Source organism: Carex rostrata, chromosome 6 (genome assembly GCF_964058835.1).
Source record: "Carex rostrata chromosome 6, lpCarRost1.2, whole genome shotgun sequence".
Lineage (NCBI taxonomy): Eukaryota > Viridiplantae > Streptophyta > Magnoliopsida > Poales > Cyperaceae > Carex > Carex rostrata.
This window is the reverse complement of record NC_135923.1, coordinates 12,446,125-12,473,284: the sequence shown is the minus strand read 5'-3', so window position 1 is coordinate 12,473,284 and position 27,160 is coordinate 12,446,125. Positions and strand designations below refer to the sequence as shown.

The following is a 27,160-nucleotide window of genomic DNA, read 5'->3' as shown; positions in this document are numbered from 1 at the left end:
TAGTCCTATTTCATTGATAAAAGGTTGTTACAGGATGCTGTAATCCCGGTTTTAAATGAATTATAATAATATCTTCAATTATAACGTTTGATGATTTTTGTATCTATTTTATAAACATGAATCAATGAGAAATGCGATTATCCTATCTATCTTGATTTTTTAATATATGATAGTCATGTTTTAAATTTTTTTTTTTTTTTTAGAAAAAGAAGTCATGCTCCCATTTCATTGATAAAAAGGTTGTTACATAATGTTGTAACAGAAAAAGGAAAGACAATGTAGCTCATGATGATGAGCTTGAGCTAAAAAAAAAGAAAAAAAATGCAGTAAGTAAAGTAAAACAGAAAGGGTAAAAATGGAAAAAGCAAGAAACAAAGAAAAAAGAAAAATTGAAACAGAATTCCAGCATGCACCTCCTTGCTTGTAGCGATGCAATCTTATGCAGTAACTTTTATCTGTGAATATCGGTGATGCACCGCTATTTGCTCCATCAAATCTTCCACTGTGGTTATTGAATTTCTGAATATTCTAGCGCACCGTTCCCTCCAAATTATGAACTGTACGAACGTATTCTACGTAATTTTATCTTTCAAATGAGATTCATGATGACATAATTTCGGACTCATCGTCAGACAAGTATTTATACCTCATCGTGCAAGTATTTATATATATACTTGTAAGTATTTATTCTCAATCGTGTTTAACTTCCATAAACTAACTTAACTAACTAGTTTAATTAAATTTATTCAAAACACTGTGGTTTTCCAAGTTTAATTAAATTCATAGGTATAAATACTTGAAAGATAATAAATTAATACTTGCAAACTAAGATATTAATACTTGCATGTCTAACTTGATATGACTATATAGGGGGACCACTCAAACTACATGGGAAGAATAATCATACACGTTTTTAGAAGTGTTTTTTTTTTTCTTTTTTCAATGTCGTCCACATTTCTCACGATTTATGAGAAATTTTGCGAATCTAAAATCACGAACGTATTCTATGCAATTTTATCTTTCAAATGAGATCCATGATGATATACTTTCGGGCTCATCGTCACACAAGTATTTATACCTCATCGTGCAAGTATTTATACCTATACTTGTAAGTATTTATCCTCAATCGTGGACCCCGCATCTCCGCATCAATCTTTCCCAATCGTTCCTGCGTCAACATTTCTCTAACAAAAATAACTGACCACATAGGTATAAATACTTCAGTGCATAGGTATAAATACTTGTAATACTTGATATTAATATTTTTAAATGTCAGCAGTGTCATATGTGTAAAATACTAGGTATAAATACTTAAATGACGAGGTATAAATACTTGCGTAATTACGAGCTCGAAAGTATGTCATCATGGATCTCATTTGAAAGATAAAATTGCGTAGAAGACGTTCGTGGTTTTAGATTCGCAAAATTCCTTATAAATCATGAGAAATGTGGACAAGATTGAATAAATAAAATTGGAGAAATAATAAGAGAATGAGAGTGGAGAGACAATTATCACGCTCCTAAAAAGAATTGACACGAATAAAAAACAGTACGTACAAATCTTAAAACAAATAGGACAAACTAGAAAGCCATCATACTCAAATTTGTATATGATGGACATTAATTAAACCCAAATTATTATCCTGAGCAAGAACATCCACCCTCCCGCTTTAAGGCATGAACCTTATTCAGAATTGAATATATTCGATCTCTTTCTCTCCAAGTGCGAGGAATATTTCCAGATCAAGTCCACAAAACACCAAAAAGAGAGATTTGTAAAACACCAAATTGAATATTTTCTAAAGACTTGTTTTACTTAATTTAGAGGGAGAATAAATATATGCTTTCATCACTGCACGAAGCACTCGAGGTCGTAATTTTTTTTGTTATAAATAACCTGAAAATTAGTTTCGTGATGTGATCTCTGATTAGTATATATATATTTTTGACGATATGAGTTGCTATACAAGATATAGCGAATGGATTTAAAAAACATGTCTAAAATGTTATAAGAAAAGAATAGGCTTTTATTATAGTAACAAATATAATGTTCTTTGTGTGAAAAGTTGTAATGTTCAAATAATTTAGTGATTTTATCTCCAACTTTTACTTAAAAAAATATTAAAGAGGCTTGCGCTTTAAATAATCTACAATATCCATTCCAAATACTATATCAACATCTCATCATAGACTATATATGTTTTGTTTGGCCAATGGTGGATTAATTTATGCCAACTTAATGCCTATCCTCAAATTACAAAGGTTTTACAGACGTTGACTTTCGTTGTGTTGAATTATTCTAAAAATAATTAGAGTGCATTCAATCATCCAGATAGCAGCATTAATTAGTGGTGATTCTCTTCACATGCACATAAACTGACACAGGTTAATATTTTAATGCATTTGAAAATTTATGAAAAGGACTAGTTTAGGGGATTCTAATTTCTAAACACTAATGCTGTAATGCATCTTCTGATGTCGATCGGATGTGTTTTGTATACAGGGGCACGCTATCTAAAAGATACCAAATTATTTACGGCGAAGATGATGAAATGATCGATGTAATTTAATTTTCCTTCTTTCTTTGTTCTTTTCGTACTTTTCTTTTTATTTTATTTTAATTTCTTGAAATCGACATATATATACTGCACGGATCTTGCAAGTAGAGTTGATGAATTCAGTGCAAATTCTCTGTGGGCAATGTATAATTTAATCAAAGGAAACGGAAGGAACCAACTTAATTATTTTGAGAAATATGATAATCCATACTAAATAAAATTAGTAAAACTTAAAAATGAAATTATACACATGTTATTTATGATGTAGATTGATTTATTAAATTTGATGTAATTTGAGTATATATATTAAGCCACTTGAAAATCGCTGATCCAACGGTGGCTTACCAAACAGTAAAAATCAGAAGCTACCGTTGGATCAGCGATTTTCAAAGTGGCTTAATAAATAGTAAAAAAATTCAAAAAAATGTAAAATTTGGTCTCTAAGCACATTTTAATATGGAGATGACATCTAACGGTTTTGATCGATCATTTGGACTTTAAAAATCGGAAAATGAATCGGTAGCACTTCGGCCGAAATGCTATCGGCAACAAATTAGCCACAACCTATATATATAGAGAGAGAGAGAGAGAGATGGGCTATGGTGCATTGCAATGCATGAACCCTCTTATGCATTGGATTTAAAGTCCAAACGACCAATCTGAACCGTTCATCTTGTTCTTCATATTAATATGTGCTTGGGGACCAAATTTTACATTTTTTGGAATTTTTTTACTATTTATTAAGCAATTTTGAAAGTCGCTGATCTGATGGTCCAGAAAATTTTACTGTTTTTACTGTTCACAGCAAAACAACAATTTTCAAAAATGCTTAATAAATAGTAAAAAAATTCCAAAAAATGTAAAATTTGGTCTCCAAGCACATTTCAATATGGATTAAACATTTAATGGTTCGGATCGATCGTTTGAACTTTAAATCCGTGATTATAGTGCAATGCATAAGGGGGTTCATGCATTGCAATGCACCATAGCCCATCTCTCTCTCTCTCTCTCTATATATATATATATGCTATGGCTAATTTGCTGCCGATAGCATTTCTGTCGGCGGTGCTGCTGCGTTTTATTTATTTTGTGTTGTCCAAACAACAAATCCAAACCGTTAGATGTTTAATCTATACTATAATCTACTTTGAGACCAAATTTTATATTTTTTGGAATTTTTTTACTATTTATTAAGCTGGTTTGAAAACCGCTGATTTCAATGCTGCAGAAATTTACTGAAAACAGCGGTTTTCAAACTAGCTTAATAAATAATAAAAAAATTCCAAAAAATGTAAAATTTGGTCTCCAAGTAGATTATAATATAGATTAAACATCTAACGGTTTGGATTTGTTGTTTGGACATCACAAAATAAAAAAAATCTGGCAGCACCTCCGGCTAAAATGCTGCCGGCAGCAAATAGCCAAACCCTATATATATATATATATAGAGTAAAGCTAGGGTGTGATGTGCTCACCAAGAGAGTTTGGTGAGCACAACTCCAAAAGTTCATCGGATCGATTTCAAACGCTGAATCTAAACCGTCGAAATCCATGTGCTTCATGAGTGATGCATGTGCATGCAAAATTTTGAAAGTTTCGAGTTCATTTGCTACACGATCAAGTGGTCAAAGAAATGAACATTTTATTAAGTTAATTTATAAGTTATTTTATATAGTCAATTTTTATTATTTCTTTGACCGCTTGACCGTGTAGCAAATAAACTCAAAACTTTCAAAATTTTGCATGAACATGCATCACTCATGAAACACATGGATTTCAACGGATTGGATTTGACATTTGAAGTCGATCCGATGAACTTTTGGAGTTGTGCTCACCAAACTCTCTTGGTGAGCACATCACACCCTAGCTTTACTCTATATATATATATATATATATATATATATATATAGGAATATGCTAGCATGCTATGCATAGCATAGAGCCCCTCCATGCAACGCCTTGGATTTCGACTTTTCAAAATCCTAATGGTCGATCCGAACCGTTCATCTTGTTGTCCATATTAATATGTGTTTGGGGACCAAATTTTACATTTTTTTGAATTTTTTTACTATTTCTTTAGATTTATTGAAAATCGCTGTTTTTTATGGTCCAGATTTGCTGAAAACAGCGATTTTCAATAAATCTAAAGAAATAGTAAAAAAGTTTCAAAAAATATAAAATTTGGTCCCCAAATACATATTAATATGGAGAACAAGATAAACAGTTTGGATCGACCGTTAGGATTTTGAAAAGTCAAAATTCAAGGCGTTGCATGGAGGGGCTCTATGCTATGCATAGCGTGCTAGCATATTCCATATATATATATGAGTGTGACTAATATGCATTTGGTAGCACTTCGGCCGAAGTGCTACCGGTCCAAATTTCAATTTTCAAAGTTCAAAACGTCGATCCGAACCGTTCAAGTTGATCTCTATATTAAAATGTGCTTGGAGACCAAATTTTACATTTTTCTGAATTTTTTTACTATTTATTAAGCCATTTTGAAAATTGTTGATCCAACGGTGACTTAACAAAACAGTAAAATCAGAAGTCACCATAGTACTTCGGCCGAAGTGCTACCGAAAGCATATTAGTCACACTCTATATATATTTTAAAGAAAGGTGGAGCTCTTTGTCTTTCAAATTCTATCTTCTGAGTTGCAAACATGCGGTCATGAACATTGTCTTTTGTCACTAGACCAAATGTTAATTACTTATTTCTTATAATTTGGGCAACCTTTATATTTTAACAAAAAAAATAAACGGTTAATTAAAAACCTCTTGACACGGTGGAGTCAGACTTTGAAACTATATATGGATGTCAATCATACAAAAAAAATTATGTCAAAAATAGAGATCAATTTTACCATACAGTGGAATTTTATTTTAAATTATATAGAACGTCATACATAAATACAAAAAATAAAGATCAATATGATCCATTAGCTATTTTTAAATCTGCATGTCTTAAGAGATGATCAATGAATTTTTAAATTGTATCATAATTTGATAAACAATCTATCTATATCAAATGCACCGACAAAAAAAAATAGATATATTACGATAATCTTAGTTGATCGTCACTGCTGTGGAACAAATTTAAGGTTATTTGTTCCCATAATTTCCTTATAATTTTAAAATTTAAAATTATATATATTAAAATTTAATTGAAATTTGTTTATGTTTTTTTTATATAGTTCTACTCCATCATACATTACTAAATGCATCACTGTAGTCTAAATTAAAATTCTACTTTGTGAAAATTTAAATTCAAATCCTATTAACTATATTCAGATTAGTCATTTTACATTTTAGTTCTCCAATTTAAATTTTCTCGTTAAGATATTTGTCTCGTGATTCTTTTTGGTGCTCCCCATCATAATAGTTGTTGATATTTTTATATCTGAAATCTAAAAGATTAAATAAATAAAAGATAATATAGATCTAATTAGATGTTTAATTCTTCAACCCCTGGTTTCTTGTCGAACCACATGTCTGTGCCGATCCGCAAGCCTTTTTTCAATTAGATGTTTAATTCTTCAAGAAAATGATTTAGTTGGTCACCGGCTTTCCATTGGTTCATTTTTTGTACTTATGAGTTATGATGTAGTTACAATTAAAAAATTCATATTATGCGTGCCTTTCAGATATGACGTAGACAACTTGACAAAGTTAAAATATATAGAGAGAGAGAGATGGAATATGGTGAGTTGTGAAGTAAAACAACTATTTTACTTCACACTCATATTTTGTGATTTTAAAGTTCAAAACGTCGATTCAAACCGCTCAACATGATCTCCATATTGAAATGTGCTTGGAGACCAAATTTTACAATTTTTTGAACTTTGTTTTGAAAATCAGTTGATCTAAAAAATATTGTACCATTCAGATATTTGATTTTCTACCTATCTAAAAAAATAGTAAATTTTTTTCAAAAAAATGTAAAATTTGGTCTCCAAACACATATTAATATGGACAACAAGATGAATGATTCGGATCGACCGTTTGGATTTTGAAAACTCGAATATTGAGCCTTCGCACCGTAGGTCGCTATGCAACCCATAGCACCTTAGCCTTTCCCTTATTAAAATATTAGTCAATAATTATGTCATAGTTGTTGTTCGTACAATAATCTTTTACGTCTATTTGACTAATTTGCAAAAACATATAATTATTGAATTTTACGATTTCTTCTACTTTGAGATTATGTAGGTTCAAAAAGAATTGGAATGGCAATATAAAATACTTGGACTGAAGAAATCATGAAAATATTCGTCAAGAATGTAAATTGTAATATTTAATAAATAGTAAAGCATGTTTGAGGCTGTTTTTATAGAGCAAAACGTTATGTAACGTTTGTAAATCGTTATAACGTTTTACTCCTATCAAAAACATCAAGTAAAAGCTTGATCAAACTCAGAGAAAACATAAAACGTTATAACGTTTTATATAAACGTTATAACGTTTTAAGGATATTAAGGGACTAAAATTCAGTTGTACAAAAGTCCTAAAAACGTTATAACGTTTTCACAAAACATTGTAACGTTTTAATTAAAAAATTAGAATTCAAAAATTATGTTTTTGATCAAGATTTTACAGAGCAAAACGTTATGTAACGTTTTATAAACATTGTAACGTTTTATAAACATTTAAGCTGAGCTGTCAGTCAATTTGAAAACCTAAAAATCGCAAAAGGAAAACATTGTAACATTTTCTGAAAACGTTATAACGTTTTAGCACAATTAGCTCATTTCTGAGCTGACTCTATAAATAGGTGATTGGGCTTTCTTCTCAAATCATCTTAGCCGACCCTAATCTTCTAAAAAGCGATTTTCTGAGAACTTAGCCTACTCCATTGTTGTGAGAGTTTAAAACTTCAAAATCCCTCAAACAACCTCAAACACACTTCACTAATCTCAAATTAGATTAGGTTAGAGTGATCTATTGAGTGTTTCTCTTGAGTAGCTTGAACTAAGAGACCTTGTTCTCATCTCTTTGAGTTGGTCGTTTGACTTCCCGCTTGGTGTGTAAGGGCTCAACGGTTCACAAGTTTTAATCCTTTCGTATTGGGTAATAGAAAGGCGCACCACTCAAGGTTGCGAATTCCCGGAGACGTAGGCCTTTGTTTTGCCGAACTCCATTAACATCCCGCGTGTCAAATTTCTCTAAACTCATCTATTTACTTTCAATTGCAATTTAATTTCAGTTTTGTTCAATTAGAGGTGCACTTAGTTTAACAATAGTGTTATATTGTTCATCAAAATATATATCTATATGTAATTTAATAAATTATTCGTACAAATATACAATTTAATAAATCAATTTAAGAACATATATCACATTTGTTGCGTTTTAAAGTGTAAACGGTCGGATACGGATAGTAAAAAGCCTTACCGTATCCCTATCCGTTATAATTTTTCGGATATGGATAGTCTCGCATACGAATACGGATCGGATAATTTAAGTACTTTTTCTGAATTCGAATTCGGACAAAATCGGATATTATTTGATCCGTTTACACCCCTAACCATAGCTCATCTCTCTCTCTCTCTATCTATCTATCTATCTATCTATCTATCTATATATATATATATATAGAGAGAGAGAGAGAGAGAGAGAGATGGGCTATGGTGCATTGCAATGCATGAACCCTTTTATGCATTGCACTATAAATTATGGATTTAAAGTCCAAACGACCAATCCGAACCGTTCATCTTGTTCTTCATATTAATATGTGCTTGGGGACCAAATTTTACATTTTTTGGAAGTTTTTTACTATTTATTAAACAATTTTGAAAGTCGCTGATCTGATAGTCCAGAAAATTTTACTGTTTTTTACTGTTCACAGCAAAACAACAATTTTCAAAAATGCTTAATAAATAGTAAAAAAATTCTAAAAAATGTAAAATTTGGTCTCCAAGCACATTTCAATATGGATTAAACATCTAACGGTTCGGATCGGTCGTTTGGACTATAAATCCGTGATTATAGTGCAATGCATAAGGGGGTTCATGCATTGCAATGCACCATAGCCCATCTCTCTCTCTCTCTCTATATATATATATATATATATTAATATGTGTTTGGAGATCAAATTTTATATTTTTCTGAATTTTTTTACTATTTATTAAGTATTTTACAAAATTGTTGATCCAACGGTGGCTGCTGATTTTACTGTTTTGTTAAGCCACCATTGGATCAACAATTTTGTAAAATACTTAATAAATAGTAAAAAAATTCAGAAAGATATAAAATTTGGTCTCCAAGCACATATTAATATGAAGAACAAGATGAACGGTTCGGATCGACCGTTTGAATTTTGAAAAGTCAAATTTAGACCGTATGTATTTCGGCCCATATACATTCGAATGTACCTTAGTCACTCTCTCTCTCTCTATATATATTCGGATACCAACCGGGCAAACAGTTCATTTTGGCATTGATTCCTGTACGAATAGGTTCACAACTTATTTGCTTATTGTTCTTATAATGGGTCTAAATCAGAATAAAATTCTGGGTTTAAAGCAGTTGGCTAGTCGTCTTCTCTAGTATTATCTACAAAAATAATTAACTAAATGACAAATCATAATAAATAAATAAAATGAATATAAGTTCAAGATAATTATAATTATTTTTAGAATATTATGACATCTGCATATCTCAGAGTTAGTTGTTTTATGGTTCGTATTAGAATATTATGACATCAAATAATGAATTCATCATTTCAGAATCTAAATCCAAAACAACAGTCCTCATAAATCTAACAGCTGTTTGCTCCTAACGCCAGAAAAATTTCTATGGTTTAAACTAGTTTATGATCAGGTGAAATTCTGTTTTGACCGTAAAAATGTGTGTTATTTACTGGTAACACTTGGAGCTGGAAAATAAATACTATATTTTAAAATCCTAAAAAAAAGTTTTTACAGATCTGTCCTCCAATTGGTTTTTTTTTTTAAACTGCACCAATCGCTAGGCCCACTGGCGACCCAGCTTCCATACCAGACCGCCAAGCCCACAGGTGGTTCACTAGAGACCTGACCGCTTGGAGCTAGGGCGGTCCTCTTTTTTTTTTTTATAAATATTTTCATTTAAATAATTTTGTGAAGTTTTGGTTTTCTTGTTTACAGTGTATGCTAAAAAATAAGACATTTGATATATTTATGAGTGAGATGTCATAATTCTTTATAATTTTGATTTAATTTGTTAGTTGGATATCATAACTCTAAAGATAACATTAATTAAGAACTTGACATTGATTCTTAATCATTTATTTTATTCAAATATACACAAAGAAATATAGTTAGATTGCCTCAATGAAGTTAACTTTTTTTTTAGAGAATAATTAGATTATTTGATTATTGTCAATATATACCATTTGCTTGGAGATAGGCAAACAAACACAATAAATAGTAAATGCATTTTACAATAATTATATGGATAATTCTCGAATAATCTCTCAGACTTTTGACTAAACAAAATACCAATTGTTGTATGTCTATCGTTGAATTAAAATTTAAACTGAATTTTTGAGGCACTAAACGATGTTTTTTGCAATTATGATGCTTCGGATGCACTTGGGGGTTCTCCCTCGAATAAAATTCGGATCCATCTCGTCCCCCCCTCCTAAAAGTGGTCATATGCGCAAATCCGACTTTCCTAACCAAAGTTATGGCTATTTAAAATTTTTTTGAAGCTAAACTTTGGAAATTCATAACTAATTATAGAAAAATTCAAATAAATTGAAATTTATATCAATTCTGTGTATTTTTGAATGCTCTACATGCTGGTATAATCACTTTTGCAGTTTGGTCCTTGTTTAGTTCAGACTTGATGATTTACCAGTAGATGTCAAATTTGATATTTTTAGTGCATTGCACTATACCAATGACCTTTGCTTAGTGCTTGGCTGCTGAGTTTGGACTTTGTACTATATCAGATGTCAGTCTATGATGCTTTGTGAATGGATAAAGATCTAATTTGAAGTTTGAACATATTTTAGTAGCTCTAGACGAATTCATAATACCCTCAACTGCACAAATTAATAAAGGCAGTCGAAATTTAACTTTTTATTTCAAATTCAGTTGTTCACATTTTGTGCAATACGTTTTTCTTTTCATTAAAGGCGTTGGTAACTCTAACATTTTTTTAGATGCTATTCTCGATAATTAAACCTATATTTTTTTTAAAAGAGTCAAAAATTTGTGCCACTAAATCAATTTGTTATTGTTGACGCACTCCTCGTGAACTCCGCGCAAAAAATATCGGAGATATTGGAGCGATATTGATTGCAATTTTGAGAGTCGGTCATCCACTGCTCTGCTCCGCCCACTCCATCCCTCGTTTGTCCGGTCCATCTTGCTTCGTCTCATTGAGCGGATGACTCACTTCAAGGGTTTCGTCTCTTGTCATCTCGCTCATCTATCTCAACTTTTTGGATTCGACTGAGAGTATTGTAAATTCGTCTCACCCTATAGTATCTACTATTGTGAATAAGGTATGCATTTTTATGGCTGATCCCGACAACTAGAATGTAAAGAGTTGTCGCTTTCCTCTTCTCTTTCTTCTTCTTCTTCTTCTTCTTCTTCTTCTTCTTCTTCTTCTTCTTCTTCTTCTTCTTCTTCTTTCCCTTCTTCTATCTCCTCTCTGAGGGGTGATTGTTTTGATCTGGTTGATTCAGTTCTTGGTCTGATTTGATTCAGTGCCTTCTCGATTTAGTGGTGACTGTCCCGGTCCGGTTTGATTCAGTGCTCTTTTCTTACTCTTTGAGTGGTGATTGTCCCGGTCGGTTTGATTCAGTGTCTCTCGGATGTGCATTCCTCTGGGTAGCGTCAATTTTGGAAAGAAGAAGACGTTTCATCCTCAAGGAAGGATGCGATGCGGTATTGGTCCGCCAGTCATGCAACTCGAAAAAATTACTGCTGCTACATTTCCAGTGAATAAAATCAGAAGGTCCACCTACTTGCTAATTGGGCGCGAATAGACTAATTCGCATTCTCTGGCTTTACATATTTGTTATTTCATAAATGATTTAAGTAGCTCAATGTATAGGTTTTAATTAAACAAAGAAAATCTATGTAATAACTACCTTGTAACCGTTGGATTAATGCAATTGCCTACGGGCTTTCAACCTAAAAAAAATTATGCCCACTACACTGAGTTTGTAGTGTCACTACATTAAGTCCGTTGTTCTGTCATTACTATCAGCATAAAATTCATCATGTTTTTCGCTCGATAAAAAAACAAACAATATGCTTGCATAAATTTTAATGTAACCAAAGAATGAACAAACAAAATTTATATAACAACGATTAGCATGCTTCTTTTTGAAAAAGAAAGGCAGAAATTCATTAGTATCCCTGACTAATTTTGAAATTACATAATTTTTCCTCTAAAATTCATTATATCATATTTATTCTTCTAAATTTAAAAAGCTCACAAATTCATCCAATGTATTGTCAATCTATTAAACTCATTTTACATTTATAAAATTATCATTTATCCTTTAATAAAAATAAAAATATGTAGTATGTCTGTTAAAAAAATGTTCAATATTCTCATTGGTCAGTTTATGTGGCAAATAGTTTATTTCTCTACCTGTGACGCATACACGGTGATATTTAGACATATGCTTGTGTTTGCGTCACAAATAAAAACAATGAACTATTTGCCCTCATAATTGGCTAATTTGAAGACAAAAAATTATTTCCCTTAAGCAATCTATATATTTTTATTTTTTTAATAAACAATAAAATTGATATTTAAAAACTTAATATGAGTTTTAATAGAAAAATAAAATAAATTGGATAAATTTGTGAGATTTTGAAAATTAAAAGAGTAAATATTATACAATGAATTTTAGAAGGGAATATGCGTAATTTTGAAGCTTTTGAAGAATATACATGCAATTTCCTCACAATAATTAAATATAAAATCATTTGATTCTCTTGCCGAGTCAGACATCAGTTCGAAAAAAATTCAGGTACTAGTCTACTAGATCCCACATTTAAGGTAGCTTTTTTTCAACCAAGATGACAAATAGTCAACAAAAGCAGCATCTCACCAACTGTGATCCAACAACCTGCGTTAATTCAGAATAGTCTCCATTCCTATGTTTATATACTGATTACTATTGATATTTTATGAGAATTTTGAACATGTATCTTCTACGGCCATTTTTATTAATATCTTAAAAAAAAAAAGATTTTTTTAAAACTGTCCGCATTCTTTTTTTTTTTTAAACTGTCCCGATCGCCAGGCCCACGGGTGGCCCAGATCCTCTAGTAGACCGCCCGGGCCAGGGGCGATCCGCTAGGAACCAAACCGCCTGGGGGCCGGGCGGTCCTTTTTTTTTAGAGAGATATCTTAATATTTTGATTCAAATAATTTTGTGAAGAAAAAATTATATTACAACCTTCAAAAATTTTCTTCACAAAATTATTTAAATCAAAATATTAAGATTTTTAAAAAAATAAAAATAAAAAAGAGGACCACCCAGCCCCCAGGCGGTCTGCTAGAGGATCTAGGCCGCCCGTGGGCTAGGCGGTGGGAGCAGTTTTAAAAAAAAACATAATACAGGGGCAGTTTTAAAAAAATCTTTTTTTTTTAGGGTATTAATAAAAATGGCCGTATCTTCTATGTACAAAATACTATTCAAAATTAATTACACTTATCGTAATTCTCTTTATCGACGACTATATACATAAATTTTATTCACTGCATTATGTAGGAGAAACAGTGCTGAAAGTGAACTCTAATAAAAAATTTAAAAAGTCTTTAGTGGGTGGTTATAACATATGATTTTGATTTTTGAATAGTTAATTCCTTGCTGACGAGGAAAGCGATTCATTTGTTGATGCCTCGATGGGTTCCTCGATGTGAATAAAAAAATAGAAGCTATATTCTGGGGTAGATAACTAATTATGGTTGGTTGGAGAGAGCAAAGTTTTATTGTGAAAAATGTGTTGGAAACTTAAAAGAGTCCGGTCCTCATTTATTTTTGTATCCCTCCTCTGAGGTTGGTTTGTTCATCAAACTATTTAATATTTAAAAAAAAAAATTCATCCGAATTTTAAATTTGCAATCTCTCACACATAAGATATTGTTTTTATCACTAAATCAGATATTGGTTTCTAAGTCTCGATATGTAAATTTTCTTTATCTTTTTTGGTTTCATGAACATAATGTGAGATGCTGATGTAAGACGAAGCACAAGCTACCAAACCAGCCTGGGATGTTTTCTTTTCTAAACCAGTATTAGTTTTCATTTCTGTACCAGTACCAATTTCTTATTTCACATATGTAATGAACTTTATTTATGTATTTATGTCTACAGATCTTTCTCAACGAAAAAAAAAAATCAACAAGAAGTTTCGGAATGTAACAAAATCAGGGCAGAGCTACTGGAGATCGAAAATAAATCTGCTGTAATTCTTGGGGAATTACAGACCCTGTAATCTCAATCCGAACCGTTGGTCTTTCTCGAGATTTGTGCATGAAAATTTACTTTTTTTGAGATCTGTGCAGAAAAAATTTGAACGGTTGATATTGGAATTTCAGGGCCCTGTAATTCCTCCCGGGATTACAGCAGATTCAGACTCCTGGAGATCAGGGAGAAAACACTTGTATATCTTTGATCCAAATTTCTCACCACTCGAGAACCAACCCATGTAACAAATCAAATTAATATAAATGAGGACTTGACTTTCGTTGTTGACGACAGCACGTCCCAAACTCTGCTCCTCTAGTACAAGTTTTGTTTGATTTAGTGAGATATTGAACAACAAGAAAAGAACAGATAGGTTGCTCTGATACCACTTGACCCAATCTCGGTCCCGGATCTCGACTTCGCTAGTGACAGGTCTCGAACACAGTTTAGTGGAATTAGAAATAAATAGTGCTAAGTAACAAAAGCAAGAATAAAATCTCTCTCGAAAAATTATATTGATACCAAAAGTTAACCCTTTCAAAAAGATGGCATGCCATGTCTTTTATAATACGGCCATCATAATAAATAACTTAGAAAAACTAAAAAGTCCAACTTAGAAACTAACAATACATAATGACTAATTCGTGAAAACTCTCGTATTTAAAACAACATAAAAAATATAAATAGTCAAATCTAAAAAATAGTTACATAAGTTTCATAGAAAACACATCATAATTTAATTATGCAATTAATTATTATAGGAAATGATGAACCAGTGGGATCTCCTTCTTAAGACTTGTGACTAGCTATTCAAGAGGATTGAAGAACAATTAACCCGTACTGAGTTCGAATTCGAGTTCTAATATGGATTTAAGTTCAAACCGGAATTCTAGTTTTCGTCAATTGTTCTTAAAAAAAACATTTTTTTTGCGAAATATTTTTATTTTATCATGTTTTTCACATAAAAAAATATTAAAAATTATATTTAAATAATTATCTCTTATTCTGAACATTTGTGTTCCATTCTATTCTATTTCCTGACACCACCTGATTGTCGACAGAGTTTTCCCTATTAAGAATAATACTATCAATAATATTTTTTTTTGTGCTGAGATAAAATATTATTAATTTTAATTAAAAAAATACTATTAACAACAGCATTTTTATTATATTTTCTTGAATAATTTTGTTAAAACACTACTAATAAAATATTGGGGGAGACTTGGAGTCAAGTCAGCCTATTTTATTTGTCTTGTTTCTTTTTTTTTTTCTTTTTACTTCCGAGGTTGGTTTGTACTTTTCACAGTCATGCTCAAAATTCCGATTCAGACAAAGAAGCACGACTTCCACTGATAACCTAGTCAGCAAAAGCTTGATGGAAACATTGAATCAGATTCTTTATATTACAACCTTCAAAAGAAGGATTCTTTATATTACAATATCTGTGTTAATATGTGGCATCGAATCTGATTCCATAATCTAGTGTGGTAGTTAGTAATTACTACTTAGTACATGTGACATCAATATGAGAGACTCCTTGGAATGTATAACTATTGCATGTGTTTGGGTCGTATTACTGTAAAAACGAAGGATGATGGAAATATTCGTGTCACGTATCACTAACTCGATGAGGTCATAGCATTATAAATCAAGTAATTTAGCAAAAAAAAAAAAAAAAAAAAACCATGCAAATATTAATTTTAGTGGGGTCAAATGGTCAATTGACCCCATTATCTTCCATCTCTCTCTGCCTGCCACTAATAACGTGTGTTGAATATTGGCGTTCACATTTATATTTTTGCTATAAAAATGTGGTTCATAAGTTTGAATAAAAATGTGGTCTAATATCAATATTTACCGTGTTAAATAGATAAACGAAGTTAATATAATCTTTCTAAATAAATTATTCAAACTAAAGGAAACTTTTTTGTTTTTATATGTAATTTTCTATATGGTAAAAGATAAAATACTATGGATGTTATAAAATTAATCGTAATTCATAATTTTTAAAAAAAATTTATATATAATTGATCTATATTCAAATTTGACCTCTACAGTTTAAATATATGGCTCCGTCTTGAAGAGTCACTTGATTTATTTTTATTTATTTATTTATGTGAGCTCATAGCTCTTGACTACCCTCTATTTTGAAACTCCAAACTCCAATTAAGCATTCGCATTAATTTGAACTCAAGTGTCATTACAAAAAGAACACTCTAGATTTACTAATAAAAATAAACCTCAATTAAAAAAGCTAGGCATCATATTAAAGAGATAAAAATTTCGACAGCTAAGTTTATATTTTGAATTGACTTAACACGAACATAATTAATTCTCGTACGGAATGGCCTTGATAAGGTACAAGTTACAATCAAAGAAATTTTAGAGATCAACCCCTTCTTTCCTGGTAAATCCCTCCATAAAAGTCGCACATATTTTTTCTTCTTCTATATCTCATTTCAGATGTATTAATTGCTATATACGGCACCAACATGTCCCCTTATTCTGTAATCTATAACCCAGTTTGTGATACACACAAGTCTTTAAATATTAACCACAAATTACCCACTAGCCCAATTATTTCAAGATTTAATTGACATTAAATCCGATTGAATATATATATTCTCTGTTCTCTTTGTTTCACACCATTTGTGTGGTACCCAATGTCTATCTAGATGGATAGAGAATTTCTGATACAAGTTGACCTAGAAAAGGAGAGTTTACTTTTCTAATTTGAACTTGAAGATTTCAATAGAGCCACTAATAAGTTTGATTTCGTGGCAACAAAACAAATTAAAAAGTTGTGTTCCTAATTCAACATCATCCTCTAAAGAGATGTAGAACTCGTGAATGAAAATCAAAAGAGTAACCCACCACCCACACCTCCACTTTGTAATTTACCACTTGTTTATTGTACAAATTTTTTAATGATACGACTAGCAAATTGTAAATTGCTGTGAATTAACTAATTCAGATTGTGAATGTTCAGAGATAAACATCTGGTTCAATATAGCTCCGCCACTATACATATTATAAATCAAACGAACTTGTACTATTATAAATGGATACATTACTGCAACTCAATATTAAACTTGTTTATATTCCACTCGTGGGCATTTCTCGTGACCAAATTATAAAAGAGAAGGGATTTAATTATATTATTTTATAGTGATACATCTTGACACCATATGTTTATAAGTTATTTTTACAATTTTAAATTTTAAATAGTCGATCCGAACCGTTTAACATGATCTCCATATTAAAATTGTACAAAATTGTTGTTTTCATACAATTATGAACCTTTGAAAATAGCAATTTTCACACATTCTAAATAAATAGTAAACTTTTTTTTTTTAAATGTAAAATTTGGTCTACAAGCACTTTTTACTATGAAAATTATGTTGAACGGTTCAAATTGATTATTTGCATTTTAAAATTACAAAAATAATTTATAAATATATAATATTAAAATGTGTCATTTTATGATGTAATTGAATCTCCCTCGTTATAAAATTCACGGGTAAAACTTGGATTATTGTTTTCTGATTTTGCAAGAATGTCCCCAAAAGGCCGAAAATTAAAACCTGTTCAGCAGAAAAAAAAAAAAAATGATAAAAGAGCTACTTCTTAACTTCCAAAAACCAAGCTTAACCTAAGCCCAAATCTAACATCATTGGGCTAAATCGAATTTTATCTGGGCTGAAAACACAAGTCCGTATTTAAACCAAAGAGGCCAGATATATGTTAACATCCCTCCTCTAAATTGTATTCAGTATTTAACATTTTATTAATTAGTTCTCTCAAATTCTCTCTTCAAAACGCAAGAAAATTCACACATATTGTGTTATGTTCGCTAACAGCTCGTTCGTTACTAGATCAAACTGTTAACGAGCTAGCTTGGTATTATTAGTTCGATTTAGAATTAACGAGTTCAAGCTGTGATCTAGCTAGCTCGACTAGGCATCAATTTGTGAATTTGTAAGCATTTTATACTGTCCAGTTCGATCTAGCTTAGTTCAGCTCAATTCAAAAAGTTCGTAAAATTTATTTTCTTCTTAAATAAAATATAGTCATACCCAGCGAGCCAACTAACTCGGTTCAGCTCATAACAATTTCAAACTGAGATTTCAGCTCGAACTCCTAAAATTAGCTCGCTCGTGATTTAGAAGAACCAGTTCGTAACAAATTCAAGCTGGACCCAACTCGTGACGAGCTTGTTGCCACCCCAATTATGGTATTGTGGGATATAAAAAATGACATTGTGTAATACATCTAAACCTTAGAAATTGCTGTTTTGTTTGTAAAATTTTATATCATAATAACGCGATAAACTTTTATAAAGCGAAGGCCCGATCGAATTCAAATTATTTAAAGGATCCATACCAAACTAGTTTGACAACATTAACGATCGTCAATATAACTTAAAATTTAAAAATCCGATAAGTAAAAATATAACCTATAGTTTATACATCATATGAATGAAATTTATAAATTCTTATGCACATTTCGCCATTTATTAAATTAAATGAACTCACAACCGTTCGTATTTAAAGACTTTTGATAAAACTCTATATGATTTTTAGATTTATATGAAAATTGATCATGATTAACCGATAAAGAAAACAATATGCTTTTAATTTTAATTTTTTTATGGCATGATCTGAAAAAATAAAATCGATCACAATTAATCCAAAAGAAATATAATAAGCCTATCTTTTTTCTTTTTCTTTTTTAGCATGATTTGAAAAAAAAATTATTATCTAAAATTTCAAACTAAAGTATTACCAAGAAATTATAATTCTTATTTAAAACCTAAACGGTTCAAAATCTGGAATGATCAAAGATCCGAGAACGGCCCAAATTCGAAACGACTAAAACACGAATCGATCCAACCCAAATGCGATCTAACCCGTAGATTCTCCTCTGGAGCGTGGCGCCCAAGTTTACGTGAGGTGAGACGGTGACGGTGAAAGGGACAAAAAAAAGGGAACGCTATCCTCCGCGGAGCTTTTAATCTGATCCGTTCATTTTAATTGGACGGACCAGATCAGATTTCAAAATTTGAGTCCCTCTTCGTCCGAGGACCAAATTAAAATCTCCGCACAGCTCCGCAGAGATACTCTCCCAAAAAAAGGGAAGGATTGGTAAAACCCTAAACAATAGTCGGTAGGGGACAGGCAAACGGAAATAAATCCCGAACCCACGCCAGAGAGAGATGGGGAAGAGGATGCGCCGCGGCGGAGGACGGTCGCCGTCGACCGGGCTCTCCAGCGAATCCCGTCTTCTTCGAAAACGCATCGTCGAGTCGAAACTGGAAGCCTCTCTCGACGCAGAGTCGGTTGCCTTGAGCCTCCGGAACCGCCACCCGGCGTATCGCCGCCTCAAGCTACAGCCATTCTCTCATCAGGTCCGTTCAACCTATTTCATCCCTTTCCTGTCTCCCACGTGTGCCAGTTAGTGAGGTTTTGTTTCCTAGCATGGAACTCAGGTTTTGTTTGGCTGAGAAATCAGGCATGAATTAATGCGGTTGAGAGTTGATATATTAATTGGTACTTGAAAAGAATTTGGCAGAACGACTGACTTACAAGTGTTAATTAGTTCAATCAAGTCATAACATCAATATCTTTGATGGAACTCACCTTTTCAATCTCATGAGGCCTTAATCCAGCTATACATATCTAAGAAAGCGGTTACAAGAGAAAAATTTACCCCTGAGTCAGTTTGGAACCTTGAAAAACACCACACTTGATACTGGAGATTAATTACAGTATTTCATTTTTCACTGGACTAAACCATGTTTTGAATTTTGTGTATTGAACCACATCGAAACATTTAATTGAAGTATAACATCTTTCATGGACCCCATTTTATCATAAAGTAAAAGAAGCATGAAAAGTGCGTGAACAGAAAATAAATGTTCATTCAAGACAGACTTGTCCAATATGGTAACGAGAGCGCAATAATAATTAATTACCATAAAAAAAGTTTTTAAAATCATAAAGCTAACCAAAACTTGTCTACAGGTTGTCCAGTTCGGCTCTTTTTATCGACCAAAATTACGTGTTCAGATCATTATATTGAATTATAAAACTCGAGTACAAAAAGAAGAAAAAGAAAAACTACTTGGATCACCAGTTAAAAAGGCAAAAAAGAAGAAGAAAAGAAACGGAATTGCCTTTCTGTTAGTACTGAATTCTGACATCATCCTATGAATTTTTTATATAAACAAAGTCTCTCTCCAGGTCAGCCAAGTCCTAGCATCCCTTCGCCATCCTTCCACCACTGTTGACACTTCCCATGATGATGCCTCGGACAGCGATAACTCCGCCTCTCCTACCACCTCGCACAAGCGCCGAAGTCGTCGTCCCTCACTCTCTGTGTCAGAATCTCGCCTCCTCCAGTTAGAATCCAACCATCATATCCGCCATATCCACGTAGACACATCCGATGAAGAATCTGATGGGTCCCAATCCACCTCCACCTCAGAAGGCGATGATCCTGATCCTGAGCTTGATTTTGATGTCACAAAATCCATTCTCAGAGACAGTTACATAAAAAAATCAACACCAAAACAACCGGTCAAAAGAGTTCAGGATCGTCCGCGGCCACAGGTGTCGGAAGAGTCTGCCTCGGCCAAATCACCGGTGAAAAACAGACAGGAGAATAATATGGAGATTGATGTGGCAACAGAAAAGCCTAAGGTTTTGGAAACAAATAACGGGCCTGTTAGTGAGGGAGGAGTAGCTGAGGGGTATAATGGTAATAGTGGAGGACAGGAAGGGAAGGTGGGGCCGAGGTTTGCAGATTTGGGAGGGATGAAGGGGGTGATAGAGGAGCTGATGATGGAGGTGATTGTGCCCTTGTGTCATCCTCAGCTGCCCAGGTTTCTTGGTGTCAGGCCTATGGCAGGATTGTTATTGCATGGTCCACCTGGGTGTGGTAAGACCACTTTGGCACATGCAATTGCAAATGAGACCGGGGTCCCATTCTATAAGATCTCTGCACCAGAGGTCGTCTCTGGTGTTTCGGGTATGGATTGTTTTTTTTTTTTTTTTAATAATTTTATGGTAATTGTACTTTCTTTTCTTCTCTCTCTCTCTCTCTCTCTCTTACTATTAGACTTCATTTTGTTTCTAAAGGATGTCAATTGTTTCTAAAGAACTATATTGGAAGGCTTTCTTCCTCTTTTTTTAAATTGAAAGAGGTGGGTAAGTTTTGAAATGAGGATTGCATTATTGATTTAAATTCCCCTTACATGGTGCTTATTTTTGAATGGAAAAACTAGAAAATTGTAATACTGTGCTTTATTGTCATGAAAGTAATTTTTTCTGAGTATTTCTCAGAAACTTGATTTAAATGCTATGTTATAACTTACTAAGCTTATTTAAGCTGCAAATTATGTGCCGATGATTATAACACAATTTTCATTTATTTGGTTCTTTCATATCAGGTGCGTCTGAAGAGAACATAAGAAGCTTATTTAAAAAGGCATACCGAACTGCACCTTCCATAGTCTTCATAGATGAAATAGATGCCATTGCATCAAAGAGAGAGAACCTCCAGAGAGAGATGGAGCGACGAATAGTGACACAGCTGATGACTTGCATGGACCAGTTTCACCAGGCTGTGCAAGATCAAGAACCAGACCTTTCACAGGATAAACCACCTGGTTTTGTGCTTGTCATTGGAGCTACAAATAGACCTGATGCAGTTGACCAAGCGCTGAGACGACCAGGAAGGTTTGATCGGGAGATAGCACTGAGTGTACCTGATGAAGCTGCACGTGCAGAGATATTGTCCATGCTGACACAAAGGTAGGTCTTAAGAATCCATATGGTACCCACAACTCAATATCCTGTACCTCTTTTATGTTATGGTATTTTTGGAACAGCTTGTGAGAGATATGTGACTTATTTGTGCTTTGTGTCGATGCTGTCTACATCTGGTAGTGTTATGTTCCCATGATTGCAACTTTGTGACGAGATGATATTTGCTGTCACATAACAGTTGAACTCGTCTCATCAACTTGGCAATTGACCAATCATGCATTAGGGTAAAAAAAAAAAAAAGCATCTGTGGATACAAGTTGGCCGACTCGGGGTCTGTACTTGACCAAACAAGTCTGAGACACATAAATTTATGCAATTGATATGCTGTATGTACAGGCTGAGACTGGAGGGCAAATTTGACCTTTTCAAGATCGCAAGGTCAACACCTGGATTTGTTGGTGCTGATCTGAAATCTCTGGTGGATAAGGCTGGGAACCTAGCCATGAAGAGGATAATTGATAAGAGAAAATCCAGCTTGAATCTGGAAGATTGGTGGAGGCGACCTTGGGATGAAGCTGAGATGGAGAGCCTTAGCATCACTATGGCCGACTTTGAGGTGTATATATATATATATATATATATATATTTTTAATTGCAATGGTTTTTTATTTAGAAAATCATAAAAAGAATGCCTAAAGCAACTCTTTTTCATTGCTGATTGTCTCTGCTATATACAAATGATATTTAAAGATTGATTTTGTGAGCGTTTAAAAATTTAGATTGTTTTTTTGTGGTGTTACGATCATTATGGCCACTTGTGTCATTATGATGTGGTTTTCTTTTTGTGGGACTTCTTTTTTCTGCTTTTGTGTGATGGTAATCTCCTTCACTTTACCCCTAAAAGCTGCAAGTTTTATAAAAGTGAGAGATACCTTTGTGGAAAAAACCTATAATTCTTCTTTGCCCTGTTGAGTGATTGATAGTAGACAGGTTATTTGTTTTGGCTTCCTTTCCAAAAGCAAGGGAGTTTAGGCGCATGATAGATGCTGATCAATCATCATGCTTTCTTACTGTTCATATACTTTGATATTTGAGAAGACTATGCATGTAAGCTTTTAATATGTTATAGCACATGTTATATCGGCCCTTATCGATAATAAAAGATGCACAGTTACAACTACTGACGAAACCAATATGGCTTACTGCTCAAGTTGTATCTGGATTTTTACCTGCTTAGCACTTTTTCTGATGCTTTAATTCCCATCTTTTATTATTTTTTCAGGATGCAACTAAAATAGTACAACCTTCTTTGAGAAGGGAAGGATTTTCTTCAATACCTAATGTGACATGGAATGATGTGGGCGGCCTTAGTTTAATAAGAAAGGTGTTTGAGCGATACATTGTTCAACGAATCAAACATCCTGAAAATTATGAGGTAGACTTCTTGTTAGTATGTTGCAGTTTTTGCTTTGAACTGTTTTCACATGCATTGCTTGATTTGTTTTTGAAGGAGCTGGGAATAAATTTCGAAGCAGGATTTTTGCTTTTTGGCCCTCCTGGCTGTGGCAAAACCCTTATTGCTAAAGCAGTTGCAAATGAGGCAGGTGCTAATTTTATACACATAAAGGTACTATTAATTTGTCATTTTGTATGTTGTTCCTTATTTATCTTCAGATTTTGTTCCTCCAGAGATTTTCAGTGTACTGGATTTTACTCCATTTGTGTGTGTGTGTGGGGGGGGGGGGGTAAGTTTAAGTTGAATCAGGACTGTCATTCTTCATAACAGTTCATATATTGGAATATGTTTTATCATTTCTTGAAAAACAGGGGGAGTATGCATTTTATTTATTTTTTATTTTTTGCTTTTTTTAAAAAAAAAGAAGTTGCTAGGATTGATTAATTTTTCTTTATTTCAGGGGCCAGAGCTATTGAATAAATATGTAGGTGAAAGTGAATCGGAAGTTAGAAAGATATTTGCGCGTGCACGTACCAACTCTCCTTGCATTCTCTTCTTTGATGAGGTAATTTGTTTTTCAGTTTTACATTATGGCCATACCATAAAGATAGCACCGAACTGGTACAAAACTGATATTTAGGCATAGTAGGTAGTTATTTGTTGGCAACATAAATGTAGCATGAAAAAGTTAAAGACATAGAATGGCAAGTTTTTTCTCTCTATATATAAAGCAAATAGTATAGCAAGTACATTATTTTTTCCTTAATATTTCCCAAGAAATTTCATCTTTCGTTATCTTTTTCAGGTAGATGCTCTTACTACAAGTAGAGGCAAAGAGGGAGGACGGGTAGTAGATAGTCTATTGAACCAGGTGTGCTTTACGACCCCTAAAATACTCTCTCACCCTCTCTCTTGCTAATTCATCTTTATTTTTTATTTATTTGTTCAATTTGGTTATCAGCTTCTTATAGAGCTTGATGGGGCTGACGACCGTCAAGGTGTTTTTGTTATTGGAGCCACAAACAGGTACGAGGTCCCACTTGTTACTGAATTTGATAAAGATCACATACTCAGATTCATACTTCTACCACATACATTATTTTTATTGAGTTGTCAAAGACTAATGTTGGTATCTGCTCTGATTAGTTTAGTGTGCAGAAATAGTAAGAGCCATAACAAAATACCATATGAGATTTTTTTTTTTTTTTAAATAGAATTCTCAGTATTTTCAGCCTTCCCTGCTGTATATCCTGTTCGGACTAACATAAAGATAATGAACTCACCAGGTGTAGGGACAAAATCAGTAACTTTTGACAGGATAATACCTTTCTATGTTTATTTTCCATTGTTTTGACTTTTGATAAAAGTGATCTTATCCGCATTATATGGGTTGTAATGCGGAAAAGACCTAAATCTTATTGCACAAAAATCCAACATTCTTAGCTTATTGTCACATGACAGGATAGAGGTGATGGATCCGGCAGTACTGAGGCCAGGAAGACTTGGAAAGAAACTATATGTTCCACTTCCTGGTGCAGACGAGCGAGCGGCCATCATGAAGGCCCATGCACGAAAGAAGCCCATTGATGTTGATGTGGACCTTGATGCTCTGGCCCGAATGGAGCGGTGCAACAACCTAACTGGTGCTGACCTTGCCTCTCTGGTAAAATCTCTCTCTCTCCCTCTCTCTCTCTTGCTCGCTCGCTCCCTCCCTCCCTCTCTGGGATGTTGATTCTGACTTTGTCTTTTGACCCAAACAATATTCCAGGCTCTGTGTAAGTCGTGCTTACATCCAATATGACCTGATCCAGCTTTATAGCATATTTTTTCAAGTTCTAGATCCTTATACATATTGTGTATGGGGATAATTGTTAATGAATTTCTTAGACAGAAATGTAGATTAAATTGTACATGCCACTGTAAATAATAATAAAACAAATCTGTATTATTTTTCAATTCTAGTAAAATAAATAAAAAAGAGAAATGGGGATAATTGTTATGGCCAAAACATCAAACCAACATGACTTGACATGTAATAATTATTGTCCCTATCTGTTTTTTTTTATTTTTCGTTTGTTTTTCGTGGTTGTAGATGAATGAAGCAGCTATGTTTACACTAGAAGAGAGACTAGACTTGGCAAATGAAGCCGGTAGTATTTCAGATACATGCTCTATTAAGGCATCTCATTTTGAGCTTGCTTTATCGAAAATAACCCCATCTGTCACCGACAAGGTATGTCCTTTGCTATTCTCTTTTACAGTGTATGGGTGGCAACTTGTTCTTTTGCCACCTGGTGTGCTGTGTGTTTCGTCAAGCATACCATGAATTTTTGTTTCTCGTATCTATTATATTTTGTGGTTTATTTTTTTCAGCAAAGAGAATACTACGAGGCATTGTCGAACAAATATCAAGCCACGAGGTAGCTAACTTTATTTACAACGTATAGTTTTTGCTCCGTTGTCTGTAGAAATGATGTATTCACATCAACAATTTTGGCATTGAGTTATTTTTATGTTTTTTTTCTTTTTATTTTTTTTTTTTTTTTTAAAGCTTGACAGCGACTGTCAAGTTGTTTGTATTAATAAGAACGTGCTATTACATCACACCTAATTAAAACAGAGAGGATATTAATGTTAATAAAAAACATCATCGATATGAAGACAGTATCCCCTTTTTCTGTTTCTCCTGTATTGCCTGAATCAGCAATGCTTTATCCACAGCATCATCTCCTGTACGCACCTACCAGCAAGCACACTTGCTGCTATCCTTTCCGCATCAAAAACATATCTGTTACGTTGTTTCCAAATACACCAGATTGTGCACATGAAAAACGCAGCCCAAGTCTTCCTTTTTAACCCTCTTGAGTTCTACACATACATCCAAGACTTATTCCATACCAGCGGTACCGTTTCTGCCGGTACCATGATTACCCTTCCCAACAACAATGCAATTTTGCCCCACACCTCTGTAGCGTAAGGACATAAGAAGAAAAGGTGTACTGCATTCTCACATGTCCCAGTAGTACATAAATTACATATCAGGTCAAGAGGCCCCGATATCAACTTCCTTCTGAACAATATATCCTTTGTCAGAATCTTGTTTTTTTTTTCTTTTTAGAAGTTGCTTTTTATCTGAGTTCTCAGTTGAACTGAATGATGAAGGTGATGTATGGACAGAAGCTATTTAATTCAAAATAATAGTTCCACTGGAAAAATAGAATTTTGTGAGAACTGTCTTCCAAAATTTAGTACTAGCATGTGAAAAGAAGAGGGTTCAAATGCCATGATCTTTTGTACTTTTATCCCTATTTTTTAAATGCTAATAACTTAAAATTTAAAATTCTAATGTCAAAATAAAATCGTTTGATTTGATCTATATATCATTTTATCTATGCACATAAAAGATTACGACATTTCGATCGTGTTTTTATTGTTATCAATAGCTCATAAATTACATTAATATGGACAAATTTTGGATGTTGAGTTTTCAACTCATTGATTCATATAAAAATAAAATTGATACTTTATGATGTTTTTTATGTGCTTTTCACATTAAATAGTTTTATTTTGACATATAAATTTGAGAAAAAATATTATCAGAAAATAAAAGATTTTTGAACCCTTTTCATGTAAAATTAAATCAAGTAATTCTTCTTTGTTTAATAATTCAATAGTACATATTGCCGATATAACTGTTGAGATTGTAATTCAATGATACAACAATGGACATATTTTTATGGTCACAAGCGGATTAAGGACGGAGTCGTTAAGGCCAGGCAACCATATGTGAGGGGAGGTACTTAGTAAATATGTTTTTTTAGTATCAATATATATCTGTTGGTGGCAATGCCAATAATAAAAAAAAAAACTGTTGAGATTGTATTTGCAGTGCCATACTTTGTTTAATAATTCCGGTTACGTGAAATAACCAATAAGCAAGAAACTTAAAAAA

The 27,160-nt window shown here is 33.0% G+C and overlaps 1 protein-coding gene across 1 annotated transcript; it reads left to right on the top strand.

Moving 5' to 3' along the window:
• Positions 1 to 19,099: 19,099 nt before the first annotated feature.
• On the top strand, positions 19,100 to 25,868 carry LOC144555410 (cell division control protein 48 homolog C-like). The gene is made up of 12 exons (XM_078303730.1): positions 19,100 to 19,390; positions 20,226 to 21,012; positions 21,434 to 21,797; positions 22,149 to 22,368; positions 23,035 to 23,187; positions 23,263 to 23,379; positions 23,669 to 23,773; positions 24,014 to 24,079; positions 24,170 to 24,234; positions 24,670 to 24,871; positions 25,301 to 25,441; positions 25,582 to 25,868. Exons 1-12 carry the CDS (start codon positions 19,199 to 19,201, stop codon positions 25,630 to 25,632), a joined length of 2,463 nt encoding a protein of 820 aa, XP_078159856.1. The 5' UTR covers positions 19,100 to 19,198; the 3' UTR covers positions 25,633 to 25,868.
• The last annotated feature ends 1,292 nt before the right edge of the window (positions 25,869 to 27,160 follow it).